The 23,795-nt window shown below is 45.1% G+C and overlaps 1 protein-coding gene across 4 annotated transcripts in view; it reads right to left on the reverse strand.

The window, feature by feature from the left end:
- LOC115152826 (protein kinase C epsilon type) overlaps positions 1-23,795 on the reverse strand; it is a 218,694-nt gene that overhangs the window by 59,864 nt on the left and 135,035 nt on the right. For all 4 annotated transcript variants that reach the window (XM_029697675.1, XM_029697676.1, XM_029697678.1 and 1 more), the window contains 8 exons: positions 19,155-19,323; positions 17,713-17,747; positions 17,473-17,567; positions 17,251-17,380; positions 12,114-12,256; positions 7,537-7,627; positions 7,110-7,327; positions 3,548-3,721 (listed from right to left, as the gene is read on the reverse strand). In XM_029697675.1, the coding sequence (XP_029553535.1) occupies positions 3,548-3,721; positions 7,110-7,327; positions 7,537-7,627; positions 12,114-12,256; positions 17,251-17,380; positions 17,473-17,567; positions 17,713-17,747; positions 19,155-19,323 (1,055 nt within the window). The remainder of the gene's footprint in view (positions 1-3,547; positions 3,722-7,109; positions 7,328-7,536; positions 7,628-12,113; positions 12,257-17,250; positions 17,381-17,472; positions 17,568-17,712; positions 17,748-19,154; positions 19,324-23,795) is intronic.

Raw genomic sequence — 23,795 nt, forward strand, 5'->3', positions numbered from 1 at the left:
GTCCTATTCTCCAATATTCTAATCCCAACAGCAGGGTGAAACCTTGTCTGCTTCATTACCAGTGTGTGCCGTATACGTATGTTTGGGTCGTTCCACAAATAGACTGCCTTTTGTGACCTTGTGACATTATGTGTGTATATTTTGATCAAACTATTTAATAGTTGGATTCACATACATTTGCGCTCTAACTAAACCAAGCCATGTTCAAAATTCCAAAAGTAGTTATTTTAATGTGGAAAACGTTTGTTATGAAGTTGAGCTCTTTATGATGGCAGGGGCGGCAGGTAACCTAGTGGGTCGGCAGGTAACCTAGTGGGTCGGCAGGTAACCTAGTGGGTCGGCAGGTAACCTAGTGGGTCGGCAGGTAATCTAGTGGGTCGGCAGGTAACCAAGTGGGTCGGCAGGTAACCTAGTGGGGCAGCAGGTAACCTAGTGGGTCGGCAGGTAATCTAGTGGGGCGGCAGGTAACCTAGTGGGTCGGCAGGTAACCTAGTGGGGCGGCAGGTAATCTAGTGGGTCGGCAGGTAACCTAGTGGGGCGGCAGGTAACCTAGTGGGGCGGCAGGTAACCTAGTGGGGCGGCAGGTAACCTAGTGGGGCGGCAGGTAACCTAGTGGGGCGGCAGGTAATCTAGTGGGGCGGCAGGTAACCTAGTGGGGCGGCAGGTAACCTAGTGGGGCGGCAGGTAACCTAGTGGTTAGAGCGTTGGGCCAGTAACTGAAAGGTTGCTGGATCGAATGCCCCTGACCAAGGCAATTAACCCACTGTTCCCCAGTACTCTGTCATTGTAAATACGAATTTGTTCTTAACTGACTTGCCTAGTTAAACATTACAATGTAATATAATAGTTATTTCGGACTAAATTAAACTACCCAAAAAGCACTCTATTGGTGGAACGACCCGGTTACTATCCTACACTATAGGCACTCTATTGGTGGAACGACCAGGTTACTATCCAACACTATAGGCACTCTATTGGTGGAACGACCCGGTTATCATCCTACACTATAGACACTCTATTGGTGGAACGACCCGGTTACCATCCTACACTATAGGCACTCTATTGGTGGAACGACCCGGTTATCATCCTACACTATATGCACTCTATTGGTGGAACGACCCGGTTATCATCCTACACTATAGGCACTCGATTGGTGGAATGACCCGGTTACCATCCTACACTATAGGCACTCGATTGGTGGAACGACCCGGTTATCATCCTACACTATAGGCACTCGATTGGTGGAACGACCCGGTTATCATCCTACACTATAGGCACTCTATTGGTGGAACAACCCGGTTATCATCCTACACTATAGGCACTCTATTGGTGGAACAACCCGGTTATCATCCTACACTATAGGCACTCTATTGGTGGAACGACCCGGTTATCATCCTACACTATATGCACTCTATTGGTGGAACGACCCGGTTATCATCCTACACTATAGGCACTCGACTGGTGGAACAACCCGGTTACCATCCTACACTATAGGCACTCGATTGGTGGAACGACCCGGTTATCATCCTTACACTATAGGCACTCGATTGGTGGAACGACCCGGTTATCATCCTACACTATAGGCACTCTATTGGTGGAACAACCCCGTTATCATCCTACACTATAGGCACTCTATTGGTGGAACAACCCGGTTATCATCCTACACTATAGGCACTCGATTGGTGGAACGACCCGGTTATCATCCTACACTATAGGCACCATAGGCACTCTATTGGTGGAACGACCCGGTTACCATCCTACACTATAGGCACTCTATTGGTGGAACGACCCGGTTATCATCCTACACTATAGGCACCATAGGCACTCTATTGGTGGAACGACCCAGTTACCATCCTATACCCCCTACAGTCAGTAACTATAGCCAGAGGAACATTTTTGAAATGGGCTGTATTTGAATTACCATGTATTGAGTCCTGTTGTGTTCTTCAACTATGGTGTTATATTGCCACTTAGTGGCAATCATACCTAAATCCCAACCAGCGAAAATGCTGTCTATGGAGTGGTTCATAAGTGGTCATTCCAGTCAATGTACCTGTGTGTGTTTGTGGTGGTTTTTAACCCTATGTTAGTTGGCAAGAAGCAGACAGGTAAGTCAAGAAGTGGTCTGAGCATGCCAGTGTGTCTGTCATTCTGCCCACCTGCCAATCCAACTGTGAGTGTATTGTGTTGTTGTGTGTATATACAGTGCATTCGTAAAGTATTAAGACCCTTTCACTTTTTTCACATCGCTGCACGGCTATTTTCTGGTGTCTACAGAGATGTTAGATCGGGTTAGTCCGGCTCTGGCTGGGCCACTCAGGGACATTCAGAGACTTGTCCCGAAGCCACTCCTGCGTTGTCTTGGCTGTGTGCTTAGGGTCGTTGTTCTGTTGGAAGGTGAACCTTCATCCCAGTCTGGAGCAGGTTTTAATCAAGGATCTCTCTATACTTTGCTCCGTTCATCTTTCCCTTGATCCTGACTAGTCTCCCATTCCCTGCTGCTGAAACACATCCGCACAGCATGATGCTGCCACCACTGTGCTTCACTGTAAGGATGGTATTGGCCAGGTGATGAGCGGTGCCTGGTTTCCTCCAGACGTGACACTTGGTATTCAGGCCAACGATTTCAATCTTGGTTTCATCAGACCAGAGAATCTTGTTTCTCATGGTCTGAGAGTCCTTTTGGTGTATTTTGGCAATCTTCAAGTGGGCTGTCATGTGCCTTTGAACTTTATTGTGTATAGATTGATGAGGAACATTTTTTATTTAATCAATTTTAGAATAAGGCTGCAACGTAACAAAATGTGGAAGAAGATGAGGGGTCTGAAGACTTTCCGTGTGCACTGTATATGTGTGTGTGTGTACTCCTCTATGTGAGGTACTAATATTTGTCCCAACCTTATTCTGGAAGCTGCAGAAAAGATGGGTCAGGTAGCGGTATTCCTACCTTGGTCTAGAAGCAGCAGAAGAGCTGGGTCAGGTAGGGCTGTTTCCTACCTTGGTCTGGAAGCAGCAGAAGAGCTGGGTCAGGTAGGGCTGTTTCCTACCTTGGTCTGGAAGCAGCAGAAGAGCTGAGTCAGGTTGGGAGGTTTCCTACCTTGGTCTGGAAGCAGCAGAAGAGCTGGGTCAGGTAGGGATGTTTCCTACCTTGGTCTGGAAGCAGCAGAAGAGCTGGGTCAGGTAGGGATGTTTCCTACCATGGTCTGGAAGCAGCAGAAGAGCTGGGTCAGGTAGGGATGTTTCCTACCTTGGTCTGGAAGCAGCAGAAGAGCTGGGTCAGGTAGGGGTGTTTCCTACCTTGGTCTGGAAGCAGCAGAAGAGCTGGTTCAGGTAGGAGTGTTTCCTACCTTGGTCTGGAAGCAGCAGAAGAGCTGAGTCAGGTGGGGATGTTTCCTACCTTGGTCTGGAAGCAGCAGAAGAGCTGGGTCAGGTAGGGGTGCTTCCTACCTTGGTCTGGAAGCAGCAGAAGAGCTGGGTCAGGTAGGGGTGGATCCTACCTTGGTCTGGAAGCAGCAGAAGAGCTGGGTCAGGTAGGGAGGTTTCCTACCTTGGTTTGGAAGCAGCAGAAGAGCTGGGTCAGGTAGGGGTGTTTCCTAGCCAGGGCCAGGATGCGTTTCTCTGTCAGGGTACAGTCCACATCATCATCCTGCAGGATCACGTCTTTCTTCAGCACCTTCACAGCATACACCTCATCTGTCCCTTTCAGCTCAGCCAGCATCACCTACAGGGAAGAACCGCAGAGGTTAACATACACATGCACACGCATAAACGCAGACACACACATACAGACACACACACACACACTACTACTGTAACAACACTCAAGCCACTGACTCATTTTCTGCACTTGATTAAATTGAGAGGAAAGATAGATAGATAGATAGATAGATAGATAGATAGATAGATAGATAGATAGATAGATAGATGCAGGCAGGCAGGCAGACAGACAGACAGACAGACAGACAGACAGTACCGTGCAGTATCGAAGAGCCCTCACTGCTGCACGATCATCCTATTTTTCCAACTTAATTGAGGAAAATAAGAACAATCCGAAATTTCTTTTTGACACTGTCGCAAAGCTAACTAAAAAGCAGCATTCGCAAATGGAGGATGGCTTTCACTTCAGCAGTAATAAATTTATGAACTTTTTTGAGGAAAAGATCATGATCATTAGAAAGCAAATTACGGACTCCTCTTTAAATCTGGGTATTCCTCCAGGGCTTCATTGTCCAGAGTCTGCACAACTCTGCCAGGACCTTGGCTCAAGGGAGATACTAAAGTGTTTTAGTACTATATCTCTTGACACAATGATGAAAATAATCATGGCCTCCAAACCCTCAAGCTGCATACTGGATCCTATTCCAACTAAACTACTGAAAGAGCTGCTTCCTGTGCTTGGCCCTCCTATGTTGAACATAATAAACGGCTCTCTATCCACCGGATGTGTACCAAGCTCACTAAAAGTGGCAGTAATAAAGCCTCTCTTGAAAAAGCCGAATCTTGACCCAGAAATTATAAAAAACTATCGGCCTATATCGAATCTTCCATTCCTCTCAAAAATTTTAGAAAAAGTTGTTGCGCAGCAACTCACTGCCTTCCTGAAGACAAACAATGTATACGAAACGCTTCAGTCTGGTTTTAGACCCCATCATAGCACTGAGACTGCACTTGTGAAGGTGGTAAATGACCTTTTAATGACGTCAGACCGAGGCTCTGCATCTGTCCTCATGCTCCTAGATCTTAGTGCCGCTTTTGATACCATCGATCACCACATTCTTTTGGAGAGATTGGAAACCCAAATTGGTCTACATGGACAAGTTCTGGCCTGGTTTAGATCTTATCTGTCGGAAAGATATCAGTTTGTCTCTGTGAATGGTTCGTCCTCTGACAAATCAATTGTAAATTTCGGTGTTCCTCAAGGTTCCGTTCTAGGACCACTATTGTTTTCACTATATATTTTACCTCTTGGGGATGTCATTCGAAAACATAATGTTAAATTTCACTGCTATGCGGACGACACACAGCTGTACATTTCAATGAAACATGGTGAAGCCCCAAAATTGCTCTCGCTAGAAGCCTGTGTTTCAGACATAAGGAAGTGGATGGCTGCAAATTTTCTACTTTTAAACTCGGACAAAACAGAGATGCTTGTCCTAGGTCCCAAGAAACAAAGAGATCTTCTGTTGAATCTGACAATTAATCTGGATGGTTGTACAGTAGTCTCAAATAAAACTGTGAAGGACCTCGGCGTTACTCTGGACCCTGATCTCTCTTTTGAAGAACATATCAAGACTGCTTCAAGGACAGCTTTTTTCCATCTACGTAACATTGCAAAAATCAGAAACTTTCTGTCCAAAAATGACGCAGAAAAATTAATCCATGCTTTTGTTACTTCTAGGCTCGACTACTGCAATGCTCTACTTTCCGGCTACCCGGATAAAGCACTAAACAAACTTCAGTTAGTGCTAAATACGGCTGCTAGAATCCTGACTAGAACCAAAAAATTTGATCATATTACTCCAGTGCTAGCTTCCCTACACTGGCTTCCTGTTAAGGCAAGGGCTGATTTCAAGGTTTTACTGCTAACCTACAAAGCATTACATGGGCTTGCTCCTACCTATCTTTCCGATTTGGTCCTGCCGTACATACCTACACGTACGCTACGGTCACAAGACGCAGGCCTCCTAATTGTCCCTAGAATTTCTAAGCAAACGGCTGGAGGTAGGGCTTTCTCCTATAGAGCTCCATTTTTATGGAATGGTCTGCCTACCCATGTGAGAGACGCAGACTCAGTCTCAACCTTTAAGTCTTTACTGAAGACTTATCTCTTCAGTAGGTCCTATGATTAAGTATAGTCTGGCCCAGGAGTGTGAAGGTGAACGGAAAGGCTGGAGCAACGAACCGCCCTTGCTGTCTCTGCCTTGTCGGTTCCCCTCTTCCCACTGGGATTCTCTGCCTCTAACCCTTTTACAGGGGCTGAGTCACTGACTTACTGGTGTTCTTCCATGCCGTCCATGGGAGGGGTGCGTCACTTGAGTAGGTTGAGCCACTGACGTGGTCTTCCTGTCTGGGTTGGCGCCCCCCCCTTGGGTTGTGCCGTGGCGGACATCTTTGTGGGCTATACTCGGCCTTGTCTTCGGACGGTAAGTTGGTGGTTGTAGATATCCCTCTAGTGGTGTGGGGGGCTGTGCTTTGGCAAAGTGGGTGGGGTTATATCCTGCCTGTTTGGCCCTGTCCGGGGGTATCATCGGATGGGGCCACAGTGTCTTCTGATCCCTCCTGTCTCAGCCTCCAGTATTTATGCTGCAGTAGTTTATGTGTCGGGGGGCTAGGGTCAGTCTGTTACATCTGGAGTATTCTCTTGTCTTATCCGGTGTCCTGTGTGAATGTAAATATGCTCTCTCTAATTCTCTCTTTCTTTCTTTCTTTCTTTCTCTCGGAGGACCTGAGCCCTAGGACTACCTGGCATGATGACTCCTTGCTGTCCCCAGTCCACCTGGCCATGCTGCTGCTCCAGTTTCAACTGTTCTGCCTGCGGCTACGGAACCCTGACCTGTTCACCGGACGTGCTTGTTGCACCCTCGACAATTACTATGATTATTATTATTTGACCATGCTGGTCATTTACGAACATTTTAACATCTTGACTATGTTTTGTTATAATATCCACCCGGCACAGCCAGAAGAGGACTGGCCACCCCTCATAGCCTGGTTCCTCTCTAGGGTTCTTCCTAGGTTTTTGGCCTTTCTCAGGAGTTTTTCCTAGGGAGTTTTTCCCAGCCACCGTGCTTCTTTCACATGCATTGCTTGCTGTTTGGGGTTTTAGGCTGGGTTTCTGTACAGCACTTTGAGATTTCAGCTGATGTACGAAGGGCTATATAAATAAATTTGATTTGATTTGATTTGATTTGACAGACAGACAGACAGACAGACAGACAGACAGACAGACAGACAGACAGACAGACAGACAGACAGACAGACAGACAGACACAGAGAGAAAGAGAGAGAGAGACAGACAGACAGACAGAGAGACAGACAGACAAAGTCAGACAGACAGACAGTCAGAGAGTCAGACAGACAGGCAGTCAGAGAGTCAGATAGTACTGTACCTTTCCGAAGCTGCCTTTGCCCAGGACCTTGATGAAGAGGAAGTTCTGCAGCGTCATCCTCTTGGTCTGGACAGTCTTGAGCTCTCCATTCTCCCGGGGCTCGCCCCCCTCTGAGCCCACCACCACCTTGCTGGAAGAAGAGGACGAGGCCGACTTGTGTTCCTGTCCACGTTGGTCAAACGACAGCGCCTTGCGTATGTTCTCCAACTCTTTCAGGTCTGGGAGAGAAACCAGAGAGGTAAAGGAGTGATACAAGTGTGCTCCTCTGTGTATGGGCAGGGGTGGAAATGAACAACAAATCACTCCCCGGAACCCTCCAATGCAGAATCCATGAATTCAAAATGATTTTACTCCCTGAACCTGGGTATCGGTGTGATGTCTGAAGTAAGTGGTCAGCATGTCCATTGCACTAGATGTGTGTGTGTACCTTGATCACATGGGGAGGTGGGGGCTGATTTGGATCGGTCCTCCTCTGCCTGGGGAGTACATGGTAACGGCTGCTGGGGTTCTTGTGTTATCTATGGAGAGAAACATCATGATCACCATCATCATCATCTCACCGTCATCATCATCATCATCCTCCTCCAATCATTCTCCTTCTCTAACACATCTCTACCACAGGGGTGTGAAACCACCAGACCCCTGAGTTCAACACCCTTGCTCTACCACATCTAGATGTTGGACTAATGGCACTTCAGCACTTAACATGAACATGTTGTATCAATCTAACCAGAATCATTCTAACCAGAATCATACTAACCAGAATCATACTAACCAGAATCATACTAACCAGAATCATTCTAACCAGAATCATTCTAACCAGAATCATTCTATCCATAATCATTCTAACCAGTATAATTCTATGCATAATCATTCTATCCAGTATAATTATATCCAGTATAACTCTATCCATAATCATTCTATCCATAATCATTCTATCCAGTATAACTCTATCCATAATCATTCTATCCAGTATAACTCTATCCATAATCATTCTATCCAGTATAATTCTATCCATAATCATTCTATCCATAATCATTCTATCCAGTATAACTCTATCCATAATCATTCTATCCATAATCATTCTATCCAGTATAATTCTATCCATAATCATTCTATCCAGTATAATTCTATCCAGTATAATTCTATCCAGTATAATTCTATCCAGTATAACTCTATCCATAATCATTCTATCCATAATCATTCTATCCAGTATAACTCTATCCATAATCATTCTATCCATAATCATTCTATCCAGTATAATTCTATCCATAATCATTCTAACCAGTATAATTCTATCCAGAATCATTCTATCCATAATCAATCTATCCAATATAATTATATCCATAATCATTCTATCCATAATCAATCTATCCAATATAATTCTATCCATAATCATTCTAACCAGAATAATTATATCCAGTATAATTCTATGCATAATCATTCTATCCATAATCAATCTATCCAATATAATTCTATCCATAATCATTCTATCCAGTATAATTCTATCCATAATCATTCTATCCAGTATAATTTTGTCCAGCATAATAATATACAGTATAATTCTATCCATAATCATTCTAACCAGTATAATTCTATCCATAATCATTCTAACCAGAATAATTATATCCAGTATAATTCTATGCATAATCATTCTATCCAGTATAATTCTATCCATAATCATTCTATCCAGTATAATTATATCCTGAAAAATTATATCCATTATCATTCTATCCAGCATAATTCTATCCAGTATAATTATATCAAGCATAATTCTATACAGTATAATTATATCCATTATCATTCTATCCAGTATAATTATATCAAGCATAATTCTATCCAGCATAATTCTATCCAGCATAATTCTATCCAGTATAATTCTATCAAGTATAATTATATCCATTATCATTCTATCCAGTATAATTCTATCCAGTGTAATTCTATCCAGTATAATTCTATCCAGTGTAATTCTATCCAGTGTAATTCTATCCAGTGTAATTCTATCCAGTGTAATTCTATTCAGTGTAATTATATCCAGTGTAATTCTATCCAGTGTAATTCTGTCCAGTATAATTCTATCCAGTGTAATTCTATCCAGTGTAATTATATCCAGTATAATTCTATACAGTGTAATTCTATACAGTGTAATTCTATCCAGTATAATTCTATCCAGTGTAATTCTATACAGTATAATTCTATACAGTATAATTATATCAAGTATAATTCTATCCAGTATAATTCTATCCAGTATAATTCTATCCAGTATAATTATTTTCAGTATAATTCTTTCCAGTATAATTCTATAGAGTATAATTCTATCCAGAATAATTATTTCCAGTATAATTCCATCCAGTAAAATTCTATACAGTATAATTATATCCAGAATCATTCTACCCAGTATAATTCTTTCCAGCATAATTCTATCCAGAATAATTCTATCCAGAATATTTATTCCAGTATAATTCTATCCAGTATAAGTCTATCCAGAATCATTCTACCCAGCATAATTCTTTGGAGCATAATTCTATCCAGAATAATTCTATCCAGTATAATTCTATCCAGTATAATTCTATCCAGAATCATTCTACCCAGCATAATTCTTTCCAGCATAATTCTATCAAGTATAATTCTATCCAGTATAATTCTATCCAGAATCATTTTACCCAGTATAATTATATCCAGTATAATTCAATCCAGTATAATTCTATCCAGAATCATTCTACCCAGTATAATTCTTTCCAGTATAATTCAATCAAGTATAATTCTATCCAGAATCATTCTACCCAGCATAATTCTTTCCAGCATAATTCTATCCAGAATAATTCTATCCAGTATAATTCAATCCAGTATAATTCTACCCAGAATCATTCTACCCAGCATAATTCTTTCCAGCATAATTCTATCCAGAATAATTATATCCAGTGTAATTCAATCCAGTATAATTCTATCCAGAATCATTCTACCCAGTATAATTCTATTCAGAATAATTCGATCCAGTATAATTCAATCCAGTATAATTCTATCCAGAATCATTCTACCCAGTATAATTCTACCCAGTATAATTCTTTCCAGTATAATTCTATCAAGTATAATTCTATCCAGAATCATTCTACCCAGCATAATTCTTTCCAGCATAATTCTATCCAGTATAATTCAAACCAGTATAATTCAATCCAGAATCATTCTACCCAGTATAATTCTTTCCAGTATAATTCTATCAAGTATAATTCTATCCAGAATCATTCTACCCAGCATAATTCTTTCCAGCATAATTCTATTCAGAATAATTCTATCCAGTATAATTCAATCCAGTATAATTCTATCCAGAATAATTATTTCCAGTATAATTCCATCCAGTAAAATTCTATACAGTATAATTATATCCAGAATCATTCTACCCAGTATAATTCTTTCCAGCATAATTCTATCCAGAATAATTCTATCCAGAATATTTATTCCAGTATAATTCTATCCAGTATAATTCTATCCAGAATCATTCTACCCAGCATAATTCTTTGGAGCATAATTCTATCCAGAATAATTCTATCCAGTATAATTCTATCCAGTATAATTCTATCCAGAATCATTCTACCCAGCATAATTCTTTCCAGCATAATTCTATCAAGTATAATTCTATCCAGTATAATTCTATCCAGAATCATTTTACCCAGTATAATTATATCCAGTATAATTCAATCCAGTATAATTCTATCCAGAATCATTCTACCCAGTATAATTCTTTCCAGTATAATTCAATCAAGTATAATTCTATCCAGAATCATTCTACCCAGCATAATTCTTTCCAGCATAATTCTATCCAGAATAATTCTATCCAGTATAATTCAATCCAGTATAATTCTACCCAGAATCATTCTACCCAGCATAATTCTTTCCAGCATAATTCTATCCAGAATAATTATATCCAGTGTAATTCAATCCAGTATAATTCTATCCAGAATCATTCTACCCAGTATAATTCTATTCAGAATAATTCGATCCAGTATAATTCAATCCAGTATAATTCTATCCAGAATCATTCTACCCAGTATAATTCTACCCAGTATAATTCTTTCCAGTATAATTCTATCAAGTATAATTCTATCCAGAATCATTCTACCCAGCATAATTCTTTCCAGCATAATTCTATCCAGTATAATTCAAACCAGTATAATTCAATCCAGAATCATTCTACCCAGTATAATTCTTTCCAGTATAATTCTATCAAGTATAATTCTATCCAGAATCATTCTACCCAGCATAATTCTTTCCAGCATAATTCTATTCAGAATAATTCTATCCAGTATAATTCAATCCAGTATAATTCTATCCAGAATCATTCTACCCAGTATAATTCTTTCCAGTATAATTCTATCAAGTATAATTCTATCCAGAATCATTCTACCCAGCATAATTCTTTCCAGTATAATTCTATCCAGAATAATTATATCCAGTATAATTCAATCCAGTATAATTCTATCCAGTATAAGCATGTACAAGGGGTTCGAGCAGGATTAGGGGGCAGGGGATATGGGCAGGGGGCAGTATTATATTCAGTATAATTCTATCCAACCTACTTTCATGTAAATATCCTTTGCTTTTCTGATGTTGTTTTTAAATATGTGATTTGATCTGTGTGTATTGTGACTGCTGCTAAAATGAATTGCCTCATTGAGGACATTCTGTACACATTTACTGAATCTGATTTCTCATCAATTGTTGCCCTTGCCTATACCCCCCAGCCACCTAGCCCTTACCCCTGCCCATACACCCTACCCCTCTGCCCTGCTCCTCTCCCTGTCCATACTCCCTACCCCTCGGCCCTGCCCCCTACCCCTGCCCCTCACCCCTGCCCATACACCTCGCCCCTGCAGCCTACCCCTGGCCATCCCATACCGCCTACCCCTGCCTCTACCCCCTGACCATAACCCCTCGCCTCTGCCCTCTGGCCCTGGCAGTGCCCCCTGATCCTGGCAGTGCCCCGTGTCCATGGTGGTGCCCTCTAACCTTTTTCCTCCTCTGGGCACTGCTGGAGATCTTGTCTGGTGTGACCCCCAAGTCAGACAGAACCTTGGCGATGCCCCTCGCGTCCACCCCACAGTTAGGAGCCACGTTACTTTCACAGCGTCTGTGTACATTCACCTTACAGACTGAGAGAGAGACCATGATGACATCACATGTTCATTCACCTTACAGACTGAGAGAGAGACCATGATGACATCACATGTTCATTCACCTTACAGACTGAGAGAGAGACCATGATGACATCACATGTTCATTCACCTTACAGACTGAGAGAGAGACCATGATGACATCACATGTTCATTCACCTTACAGACTGAGAGACCATGATGACATCACATGTTCATTCACCTTACAGACTGAGAGAGAGACCATGATGACATCACATGTTCATTCACCTTACAGACTGAGAGAGAGACCATGATGACATCACATGTTCATTCACCTTACAGACTGAGAGAGAGACCATGATGACATCACATGTTCATTCACCTTACAGACTGAGAGAGAGACCATGATGACATCACATGTTCATTCACCTTACAGACTGAGAGACCATGATGACATCACATGTTCATTCACCTTACAGACTGAGAGAGAGACCATGATGACATCACATGTTCATTCACCTTACAGACTGAGAGAGAGACCATGATGACATCACATGTTCATTCACCTTACAGACTGAGAGAGAGACCATGATGACATCACATGTTCATTCACCTTACAGACTGAGAGACCATGATGACATTACATGTTCATTCACCTTACAGACTGAGAGAGAGACCATGATGACATCACATGTTCATTCCCCTTACAGACTGAGAGAGACACCATGGTTACCTCACATGTTCATTCCCCTTACAGACTGAGAGAGACACCATGGTTACAGACTGAGAGAGACACCATGGTTACAGACTGAGAGAGAGACCATGGTTACAGACTGAGAGAGAGACCATGGTTACAGACTGAGAGAGAGACCATGGTTACAGACTGAGAGAGACCATGGTTACCTCACATGTTCATTCCCCTTACAGACTGAGAGAGACACCATGGTTACAGACTGAGAGAGAGACCATGGTTACAGACTGAGAGAGAGACCATGGTTACAGACTGAGAGAGAGACCATGGTTACAGACTGAGAGAGAGACCATGGTTACAGACTGAGAGAGAGACCATGGTTACAGACTGAGAGAGACCATGGTTACAGACTGAGAGAGAGACCATGGTTACAGACTGAGAGAGAGAGACCATGGTTACAGACTGAGAGAGAGACCATGGTTACAGACTGAGAGAGACACCATGGTTACAGACTGAGAGAGAGACCATGGTTACAGACTGAGAGAGAGACCATGGTTACAGACTGAGAGACACCATGGTTACAGACTGAGAGAGACACCATGGTTACAGACTGAGAGAGACACCATGGTTACAGACTGAGAGACACCATGGTTACAGACTGAGAGAGACACCATGGTTACAGACTGAGAGAGACACCATGGTTACAGACTGAGAGAGACACCATGGTTACTGACTGAGAGAGACACCATGGTTACAGACTGAGAGAGAGACCATGGTTACAGACTGAGAGAGACACCATGGTTACAGACTGAGAGAGACACCATGGTTACAGACTGAGAGAGACACCATGGTTACAGACTGAGAGAGAGACCATGGTTACAGACTGAGAGAGAGACCATGGTTACAGACTGAGAGCGAGACCATGGTTACAGACTGAGAGAGAGACCATGGTTACAGACTGAGAGAGACCATGGTTACAGACTGAGAGAGACACCATGGTTACAGACTGAGAGAGAGACCATGGTTACAGACTGAGAGAGAGACATTTACATTACATTTACATTTACGTTATTTAGCAGACACTCTTATCCAGAGCGACTTACAAATTGGTGCATTCACCTTATGATATCCAGTGGAACAACCACTGTACAATAGTACATATATATCTTTTTGGGGGGGGGAGGGGGGTAGAAGGATTACTTTATCCTATTCCAGGTATTCCTTAAAGAGGTAGGGTTTTAGGTGTCTCCGGAAGGTGGTGATTGACTCCGCTGTCCTGGCGTCGTGAGGGAGCTTGTTCCACCATTGGGGTGCCAGAGCAGCGAACAGTTTTGACTGGAATGAGCGGGAACTGTGCTTCCGCAGAGGTAGGGAGGCGAGCAGGCCAGAGGTGGATGAACGAAGTGCCCTTCTTCGGGTGTAGGGACTGATCAGAGTCTGAAGGTACGGAGGTGCCGTTCCACTCACAGCTCCGTAGGCAAGCACCATGGTCTTGTAGCAGAGACCATGGTTACTGACTGAGAGAGACACCATGGTTACAGATTGAGAGAGACCATGGTTACAGACTGAGAGAGAGACCATGGTTACAGACTGAGAGAGAGACCATGGTTACAGACTGAGAGAGACACCATGGTTACAGACTGAGAGAGACACCATGGTTACTGACTGAGAGAGAAAGACCATGGTTACAGACTGAGAGAGACACCATGGTTACAGACTGAGAGAGAGACCATGGTTACAGACTGAGGGAGAGACACCATGGTTACAGACTGAGAGAGACACCATGGTTACAGACTGAGAGAGACACCATGGTTACAGACTGAGAGAGAGACCATAGTTATAGACTGAGAGAGAGACCATGGTTACAGACTGAGAGAGACACCATGGTTACAGACTGAGAGAGAGACCATGGTTACAGACTGAGAGAGAGACCATGGTTACAGACTGAGAGAGACACCATGGTTACAGACTGAGAGAGAGACCATGGTTACAGACTGAGAGAGAGACCATGGTTACAGACTGAGAGAGACAACATGGTTACAGACTGAGAGAGACCATGCTTACAGACTGAGAGAGAGACCATGGTTACAGACTGAGAGAGAGACCATGGTTACAGACTGAGAGAGACACCATGGTTACAGACTGAGAGAGAGACCATGGTTACAGACTGAGAGAGAGACCATGGTTACAGACTGAGAGAGACACCATGGTTACAGACTGAGAGAGACACCGTGGTTACAGACTGAGGGAGAGACACCATGGTTACAGACTGAGAGAGACACCATGGTTACAGACTGAGAGAGACACCATGGTTACAGACTGAGAGAGAGACCATGGTTACAGACTGAGAGAGACACCATGGTTACAGACTGAGAGAGACACCATGGTTACAGACTGAGAGAGACACCATGGTTACAGACTGAGAGAGAGACCATGGTTACAGACTGAGAGAGAGACCATGGTTACAGACTGAGAGCGAGACCATGGTTACAGACTGAGAGAGAGACCATGGTTACAGACTGAGAGAGACCATGGTTACAGACTGAGAGAGACACCATGGTTACAGACTGAGAGAGAGACCATGGTTACAGACTGAGAGAGAGACATTTACATTACATTTACATTTACGTTATTTAGCAGACACTCTTATCCAGAGCGACTTACAAATTGGTGCATTCACCTTATGATATCCAGTGGAACAACCACTGTACAATAGTACATATATATCTTTTTGGGGGGGGGGAGGGGGGTAGAAGGATTACTTTATCCTATTCCAGGTATTCCTTAAAGAGGTAGGGTTTTAGGTGTCTCCGGAAGGTGGTGATTGACTCCGCTGTCCTGGCGTCGTGAGGGAGCTTGTTCCACCATTGGGGTGCCAGAGCAGCGAACAGTTTTGACTGGAATGAGCGGGAACTGTGCTTCCGCAGAGGTAGGGAGGCGAGCAGGCCAGAGGTGGATGAACGCAGTGCCCTTCTTCGGGTGTAGGGACTGATCAGAGTCTGAAGGTACGGAGGTGCCGTTCCACTCACAGCTCCGTAGGCAAGCACCATGGTCTTGTAGCAGAGACCATGGTTACTGACTGAGAGAGACACCATGGTTACAGATTGAGAGAGACCATGGTTACAGACTGAGAGAGAGACCATGGTTACAGACTGAGAGAGAGACCATGGTTACAGACTGAGAGAGACACCATGGTTACAGACTGAGAGAGACCATGCTTACAGACTGAGAGAGACACCATGGTTACTGACTGAGAGAGAAAGACCATGGTTACAGACTGAGAGAGACACCATGGTTACAGACTGAGAGAGAGACCATGGTTACAGACTGAGGGAGAGACACCATGGTTACAGACTGAGAGAGACACCATGGTTACAGACTGAGAGAGACACCATGGTTACAGACTGAGAGAGAGACCATAGTTATAGACTGAGAGAGAGACCATGGTTACAGACTGAGAGAGACACCATGGTTACAGACTGAGAGAGAGACCATGGTTACAGACTGAGAGAGAGACCATGGTTACAGACTGAGAGAGACACCATGGTTACAGACTGAGAGAGAGACCATGGTTACAGACTGAGAGAGAGACCATGGTTACAGACTGAGAGAGACAACATGGTTACAGACTGAGAGAGACCATGCTTACAGACTGAGAGAGAGACCATGGTTACAGACTGAGAGAGAGACCATGGTTACAGACTGAGAGAGACACCATGGTTACAGACTGAGAGAGAGACCATGGTTACAGACTGAGAGAGAGACCATGGTTACAGACTGAGAGAGACACCATGGTTACAGACTGAGAGAGACACCGTGGTTACAGACTGAGGGAGAGACACCATGGTTACAGACTGAGAGAGACACCATGGTTACAGACTGAGAGACACCATGGTTACAGACTGAGAGAGAGACCATGGTTACAGACTGAGAGAGACACCATGGTTACAGACTGAGAGAGAGACCATGGTTACAGACTGAGAGAGACCATGGTTACAGACTGAGAGAGACACCATGGTTACAGACTGAGAGAGACACCATGGTTACAGACTGAGAGAGAGACCATGGTTACAGACTGAGAGAGACACCATGGTTACAGACTGAGAGAGACACCATGGTTACTGACTGAGAGAGAGTGAACATGCTATTGGAGAGCATTCTTCTTGACCAGTACAAAATGTTGTGAGAATGTACTGTGTATGTGCTTGTCTGTGTGTAGTGGTGCATTTGTTTGTATAACTCAGTGTGTGTGTGTTTGTGTGTGTGCGTGCGCCTGTGGGTATGTTTGTGCGTGTGTGCGTGTGTGTGTGTGCTGGTGTACCTTTGCATTGCAGCCCTTGTCTGAGCAGGCCCCACAGTAGCGATCCACAGTGGTCACAGAAGGTTAGGACTTTGAAGTTGTGAATACCAAACTTATGAGGCATATTAACGCTGAACCGCTGGGATCCAACCTGCAGGGGGAGACAAAGAGCATTAACGATCACACAGTCACACCCCTGCATTGATTCACCTCATTATAGCTCATATCTGGAATGATGCCTACCTCCTCTGGTGTGGTGTCCTCTTTGTCTTTCTTCATCCCAGCACATTTTGTGATGATGAGCTCGTGGCAGCGCTTATGGACTACACACGTGCACACTAGGAGACAACAGATAACTAAGTCAATCACTTTCATTTCAACACGTTAGTTCAGTTATCTGTTACGGTCCTATTACTTATAGAGCGATGGGAATACACATTGGTGTGCAGATAGCCGTAACACAGACATAGATATGATGGTTACCTTGACACTGGTAGCCCTGTTTCCCAATCACACCCCTGTTGAGAGAGATAAATAGTCACTCAATGCAACATACAGTCAGATTCAGAGTGGAACAGTATTAAGTTACTGTGGAATTGTACGTTTTTTCTTAGAATGAAGTGAATATGTTTGGGCCCTCAAAGCTTTGTCACGTTCAACATGTCTTTTTCTATGTTTTTGATTAAAAGGCAAAATCTGGAATTTAAACAGCCTAACCCTGCTTGCTGTAATGAATGGAAATTGAACCATTGAACAGCAGAAAGTTTAAGAGGTTCCTGAGCCATAGCAGTGAGTTGTGCCACCTCTATAAGCGCTGTCACTGTGGCAATGGGGAGGGGGCTGGGCCTAAAATAGCCACAGCTGTGTGCTAACACTCTTTATCACCTCTGTCAGAGATACAGGTCACATCATTATCGCTCTGTTACACTTAGGGAGCGTCTGACAATGCTACAGTATACTGCAGTCAGTTTAGACTATCTGACAATGCTACAGTATACTGCAGTCAGTTTAGACTATCTGACAATGCTACAGTATACTGCAGCCAGTTAGGGACTATCTGACTATGCTACAGTATACCACAGTCAGTTAGGGACTATCTGACAATGCTACAGTATACCACAGTCAGTTAGGGACTATCTGACAATGCTACAGTACACCACAGCCAGTTAGGGACTATCTGACTATGCTACAGTATACCACAGCTAGTTAGGGACTATTTGACTATGCTACAGTACACCACAGCTAGTTAGGGACTATCTGACAATGCTACAGTATACCAATGCCAATCTCAGGTCAGATACTGAGTTGGTTCACTAGAGAGAAAGGGCTCACTATTACAAGTGGATGTCAGTGGGAGACAGACTTTTGTGCACTACCATCAAGACTCATATCAGGAGATGCTGTGTACTGTAACATCAACATGTAGGCAGGCAGTTCCCAGTTCTGCTCAGTTCAGACCAGGGACCGTATGCACAAAGCCTCGCAGAGTAGGAGTGCTGATCTAGGATCACTTTTGCCTTTTAGATCATAATGAATTAGATTATATGGACAGGCTGGGACATGATCCTAGATCAGCACTCCTACTCTGAGATGCTTTGTGCCTACGGGCCCAGATCAGACTCTTCTCACAGCCTTAAGACTCTGTGCCTCCTGGGTGTGCTCTGCAGTCATCTGTTAGGTCATAAGCCCTAGGAAGCAGTACTTGTCAGCTTGCAGCCTGTGCCATGAGTAGCTTGGTGCAAACAGGGAGCAGAGAACCGGCTGGACTCTCCAGGATAAAGCTTCCACTGTAATGGTTAGCCTAGGGGCTTTTCCCACTGTCTCCATGGAAACACTGACAGACAAGAGCTCAGACCGCCCATGACCACGCATATAAAGGCTGACGTAGGCATGTGTGTGTGTGTGTGTGTGTGTGTGTCTCTCACCATATAAAGTCTCTGCAGTGGGAGCAGTAGGTAGGCTGCCGCAGATAGGTGGCCATGAACTTGTGTCCGTTGACCTGATGGACCCTCCTTCGTACGGCACCCTGCCTCTTCCGAGGCCGCATGCGCTCCCGAAACACACGCTCCTCAGCATTCTCGCTGGAGCCTGGAGCTGGAGAAGCACTTTATTAGTATTCATATTTGATGTATCACTTCAGAATGGCACATGAAGAGACAGACAAGGAGGATGGTGCATTAACGTCCATAACAAATCTAATCAAATTGTATTTATAAACAACAGGTGTAGACTAACAGTGAAATGCTTACTTACGGACCCTTCCCAACAAGACAAAAATATAGAAAAAATGACAACGACGATAACTTGGCTATATAAACAGGGTACCATTACAGAGTCAATGTGCAGGGGTACGAGGTGATAACTTGGCTATATAAACAGGGTACCAGTACAGAGTCAATGTGCAGGGGTACGAGGTGATAACTTGGCTATATAAACAGGGTACCATTACAGAGTCAATGTGCAGGGGTACGAGGTGATAACTTGGCTATATAAACAGGGTACCATTACAGAGTCAATGTGCAGGGGTACGAGGTGATAACTTGGCTATATAAACAGGGTACCAGTACAGACTCAATGTGCAGGGGTACGAGGTGATAACTTGGCTATATAAACAGGGTACCAGTACAGACTCAATGTGCAGGGGTACGAGGTGATAACTTGGCTATATAAACAGGGTACCAGTACAGACTCAATGTGCAGGGGTACGAGGTGATAACTTGGCTATATAAACAGGGTACCAGTACAGACTCAATGTGCAGGGGTACGAGGTGATAACTTGGCTATATAAACAGGGTACCACTACAGAGTCAATATGCAGGGGTACGAGGTGATTGAGGTAGATATGTACATATGGGTAGAGATAAAGTGACTAGGCAACAGGATAGATAATAAACAGTAGCAGCAGTGAAAGTGAAGAGTCCAAAGAGTTAGTGCAAAGAGGGTCAATGCAGATAGACCTGGTAGCTATTTGGTTGACTATTTTGTGGTTTTATGGCCTGTGGGTAGAAGCTGTTATAGGTCCTACTGGTTCCAGACTTGGTGGATCGATATAGTATATAGCACATTAATGAAGTGTGTCAGTATGCTTCTCCACACACTGCTTCTCCACACACAGCTACACTGCTACCCCAATCCCCTACACGTGTGAGGAAATGGAACAGTCAAATGCTACAACCCGCTACAGGTGGGAGGTAACGGAACAGTCCAGTGCTACAACCCCCTACAGGTGGGAGGTAACGGAACAGTCCAGTGCTACAATCCCCTACAGGTGGGAGGTAACGGAACAGTCCAGTGCTACAACCCCCTACAGGTGGGAGGTAATGGAACAGTCCAGTGCTACAACCCCCTATAGGTGGGAGGTAACGGAACAGTCCAGTGCTACAACCCCCTATAGGTGGGAGGTAACGGAACAGTCCAGTGCTACAACCCCCTACAGGTGGGAGGTAACGGAACAGTCCAGTGCTACAACCCCCTACAGGTGGGAGGTAACGGAACAGTCCAGTGCTACAACCCCCTACATGTGGGAGGTAATGGAACAGTCCAGTGCTACAACCCGCTACAGGTGGGAGGTAATGGAACAGTCCAGTGCTACAACCCCCTACAGGTGGGAGGTAACGGAACAGTCCAGTGCTACAATCCCCTACAGGTGGGAGGTAATGGAACAGTCCAGTGCTATAACCCCCTACAGGTGGGAGGTAATGGAACAGTCCAGTGCTACAACCCCCTACAGGCGGGAGGTAATGGAACAGTCCAGTGCTACAACCCCCTACAGGTGGGAGGTAATGGAACAGTCCAGTGCTACAACCCCCTACAGGTGGGAGGTAATGGAACAGTCCAGTGCTATAACCCCCTACAGGTGGGAGGTAATGGAACAGTCCAGTGCTACGACCCCCTACAGGCGGAAGGTAATGGAACAGTCCAGTGCTACAACCCCCTACAGGTGGGAGGTAATGGAACAGTCCAGTGCTATAAACCCCTACAGGTGGGAGGTAATGGACCAGTCCAGTGCTACAACCCCCTACAGGTGGGAGGTAATGGAACAGTCCAGTGCTACAACCCCCTACAGGTGGGAGGTAATGGAACAGTCCAGTGCTACAACCCCCTACAGGTGGGAGGTAATGGAACAGTCCAGTGCTGCACACATGACCACCTCTAGATGGTGCTACTGCAGCAGAGGTGAATTTACAAGGATAATCCCCTCAACAACCTCAAAGCTATGCAGATGCTAGAGAGGTGATTAACAGGCTTGTCACACACACACCACAGCACACTAGTTATGAGGGTATTACACATTTGTCTCGTCCGGATAGGATAGCCTATATGCTACCTAGCTAACAAGTGACTGATTCAATCTTAACTAAGAATGCAGGATACGACATGTTGGTGATTGAGCTCTCCCCCAGTGTACACTGAGCGTACAAAACATTAGGAACACCTTTCTAATATTGAGTTGCACCCCCTTTTGCCCTCGGGAACAGCCTCAATTTGTCAGGGCATGGACTCTACAAGGTGTCGAAAGCGCTCCACAGGGCTGCTGGCCCATGTTGACTCCAATGCTTCCCACAGTTGTGTCAAGTTGGCTGGATGTCCTTTGGGTGGTGGACCATTCTTGGTACACACAGGAAACTGTTGAGCGTGAAAAACCCAGCAGTTCTTGACACAAACCGGTGCGCCTGGCACCTACTACCATACCCCGTTCAAAGGCACTTACATCTTTTGTCTTGCCCATTCACCCACTGAATGGCACACTTACACAATCCATGTCTCAATTGTCTCAAGGCTTAAAAATCATTATTTAACCTGTCTCCTCCCCTTCATCTACACTGACTGAAGTGGATTTAACAAGTGACATCAATAAGGGATCATAGCTTTCACCTGCATTCACCTGGTCAGTCTATGTCATGGAAAGAGCAGTTGTTCCTAATGTTTTGTACACTCAGCATATGTGTTGTATGTAGCTAGGATGGGTGCAGATCTGCTGAGGTCTGGATCAATGGATTGACGGGGTAGGCTGTGACACAAAGCAACCATGTTGGAGACCTGTCAGCCCTACTCACCAGGGTAGGGCTCTCTCTATTTCTCTCTCACACATCCTCACACACTTACGCACAGCCTCAGACTCACACACTTACACACAGCCTCACACAGCCTCACACACTTACGCACAGCCTCACACAGTTCTCAAACACTTATGCACAGCCTCACAGAGCCTCACAGGCTCACACATCCTCACACATTTATGCACAGCCTCAGACTCACATACTTACACACAGTCTTACACAGCCTCACACACTTACACACAGCCTCACACACTTACACACAGCCTCACAGCCTCACACAGCCTCACACACTTACGCACAGCATCACAGCATCACAGCACATACTGTTGTACATGGATGCATTCACACAAGCACGCACGTACACACAAATAAACACACACACACACACACACACACACACACACACACACACACACACACACACACACACACACACACACATACACTATACAGAAAAAAAAGTGTGAAATCTTTCTCTCCTGGAGTGATTATGGAAGAGTATTCCCTGTGGGGAGCTTAGGTTTACATTACACTCTGCTACTTTATTAATTATACTGTCAGCGCAGGGGGGCGGGAGGGAGGGAAGGAGATTGGGAGGGAGGGAGGGAGGAAGGAAGGGAGGGAATGTGTTAATGGTAGGTGACAGGTAGGTGACAGCCCCCTGCCACATGGTCTGGTAGTTCACAGCCCCCTCCCACTTGGTCTGGTAGGTCACAGCCCCCTGCCACATGGTCTGGTAGTTCACAGCCGCCTGCAACATGGTCTGGTAGGTCAGAGCCCCCTGCCACATGGTCTGGTAGATCACAGCCCCCTCCCACTTGGTCTGGTAGGTGACAGCCCCCTGCTACATGGTCTGGTAGGTCAGAGCCCCCTGCCACATGGTCTGGTAGGTCAGAGCCCCCTGCCACATGGTCTGGTAGGTGACAGCCCCCTGCCACATGGTCTGGTAGGTGACAGCCCACTGCCACATGGTCTGGTAGGTCACAGCCCCCCTGCCACATGGTCTGGTAGGTCACAGCCCCCTCCCACATGGTCTGGTAGGTCACAGCCCCCTCCCACACGGTCTTGTAGGTGACAGCCCCCTGCCACATGGTCTGGTAGGTCACAGCCCCCTGCCACATGGTCTGGTAGGTCACAGCCCCCTCCCACATGGTCTGGTAGGTCACAGCCCCCTCCCACATGGTCTGGTAGGTGACAGCCCCCTGCCACATGGTCTGGTAGGTGACAGCCCCCTGCCACATGGTCTGGTAGGTCACAGCCCCCTCCCACATGGTCTGGTAGGTCACAGCCCCCCTGCCACATGGTCTGGTAGGTGACAGCCCCCTGCCACATGGTCTGGTAGGTGACAGCCCCCTGCCACATGGTCTGGTAGGTGACAGCCCCCTGCCACATGGTCTGGTAGGTGACAGCCCCCTTGCCACATGGTCTGGTAGGTGACAGCCCCCTGCCACATGGTCTGGTAGGTGACAGCCCCCTGCCACATGGTCTGGTAGTTCACAGCCCCCT

Source organism: Salmo trutta, chromosome 18 (genome assembly GCF_901001165.1).
Source record: "Salmo trutta chromosome 18, fSalTru1.1, whole genome shotgun sequence".
Taxonomy (NCBI): domain Eukaryota; kingdom Metazoa; phylum Chordata; class Actinopteri; order Salmoniformes; family Salmonidae; genus Salmo; species Salmo trutta.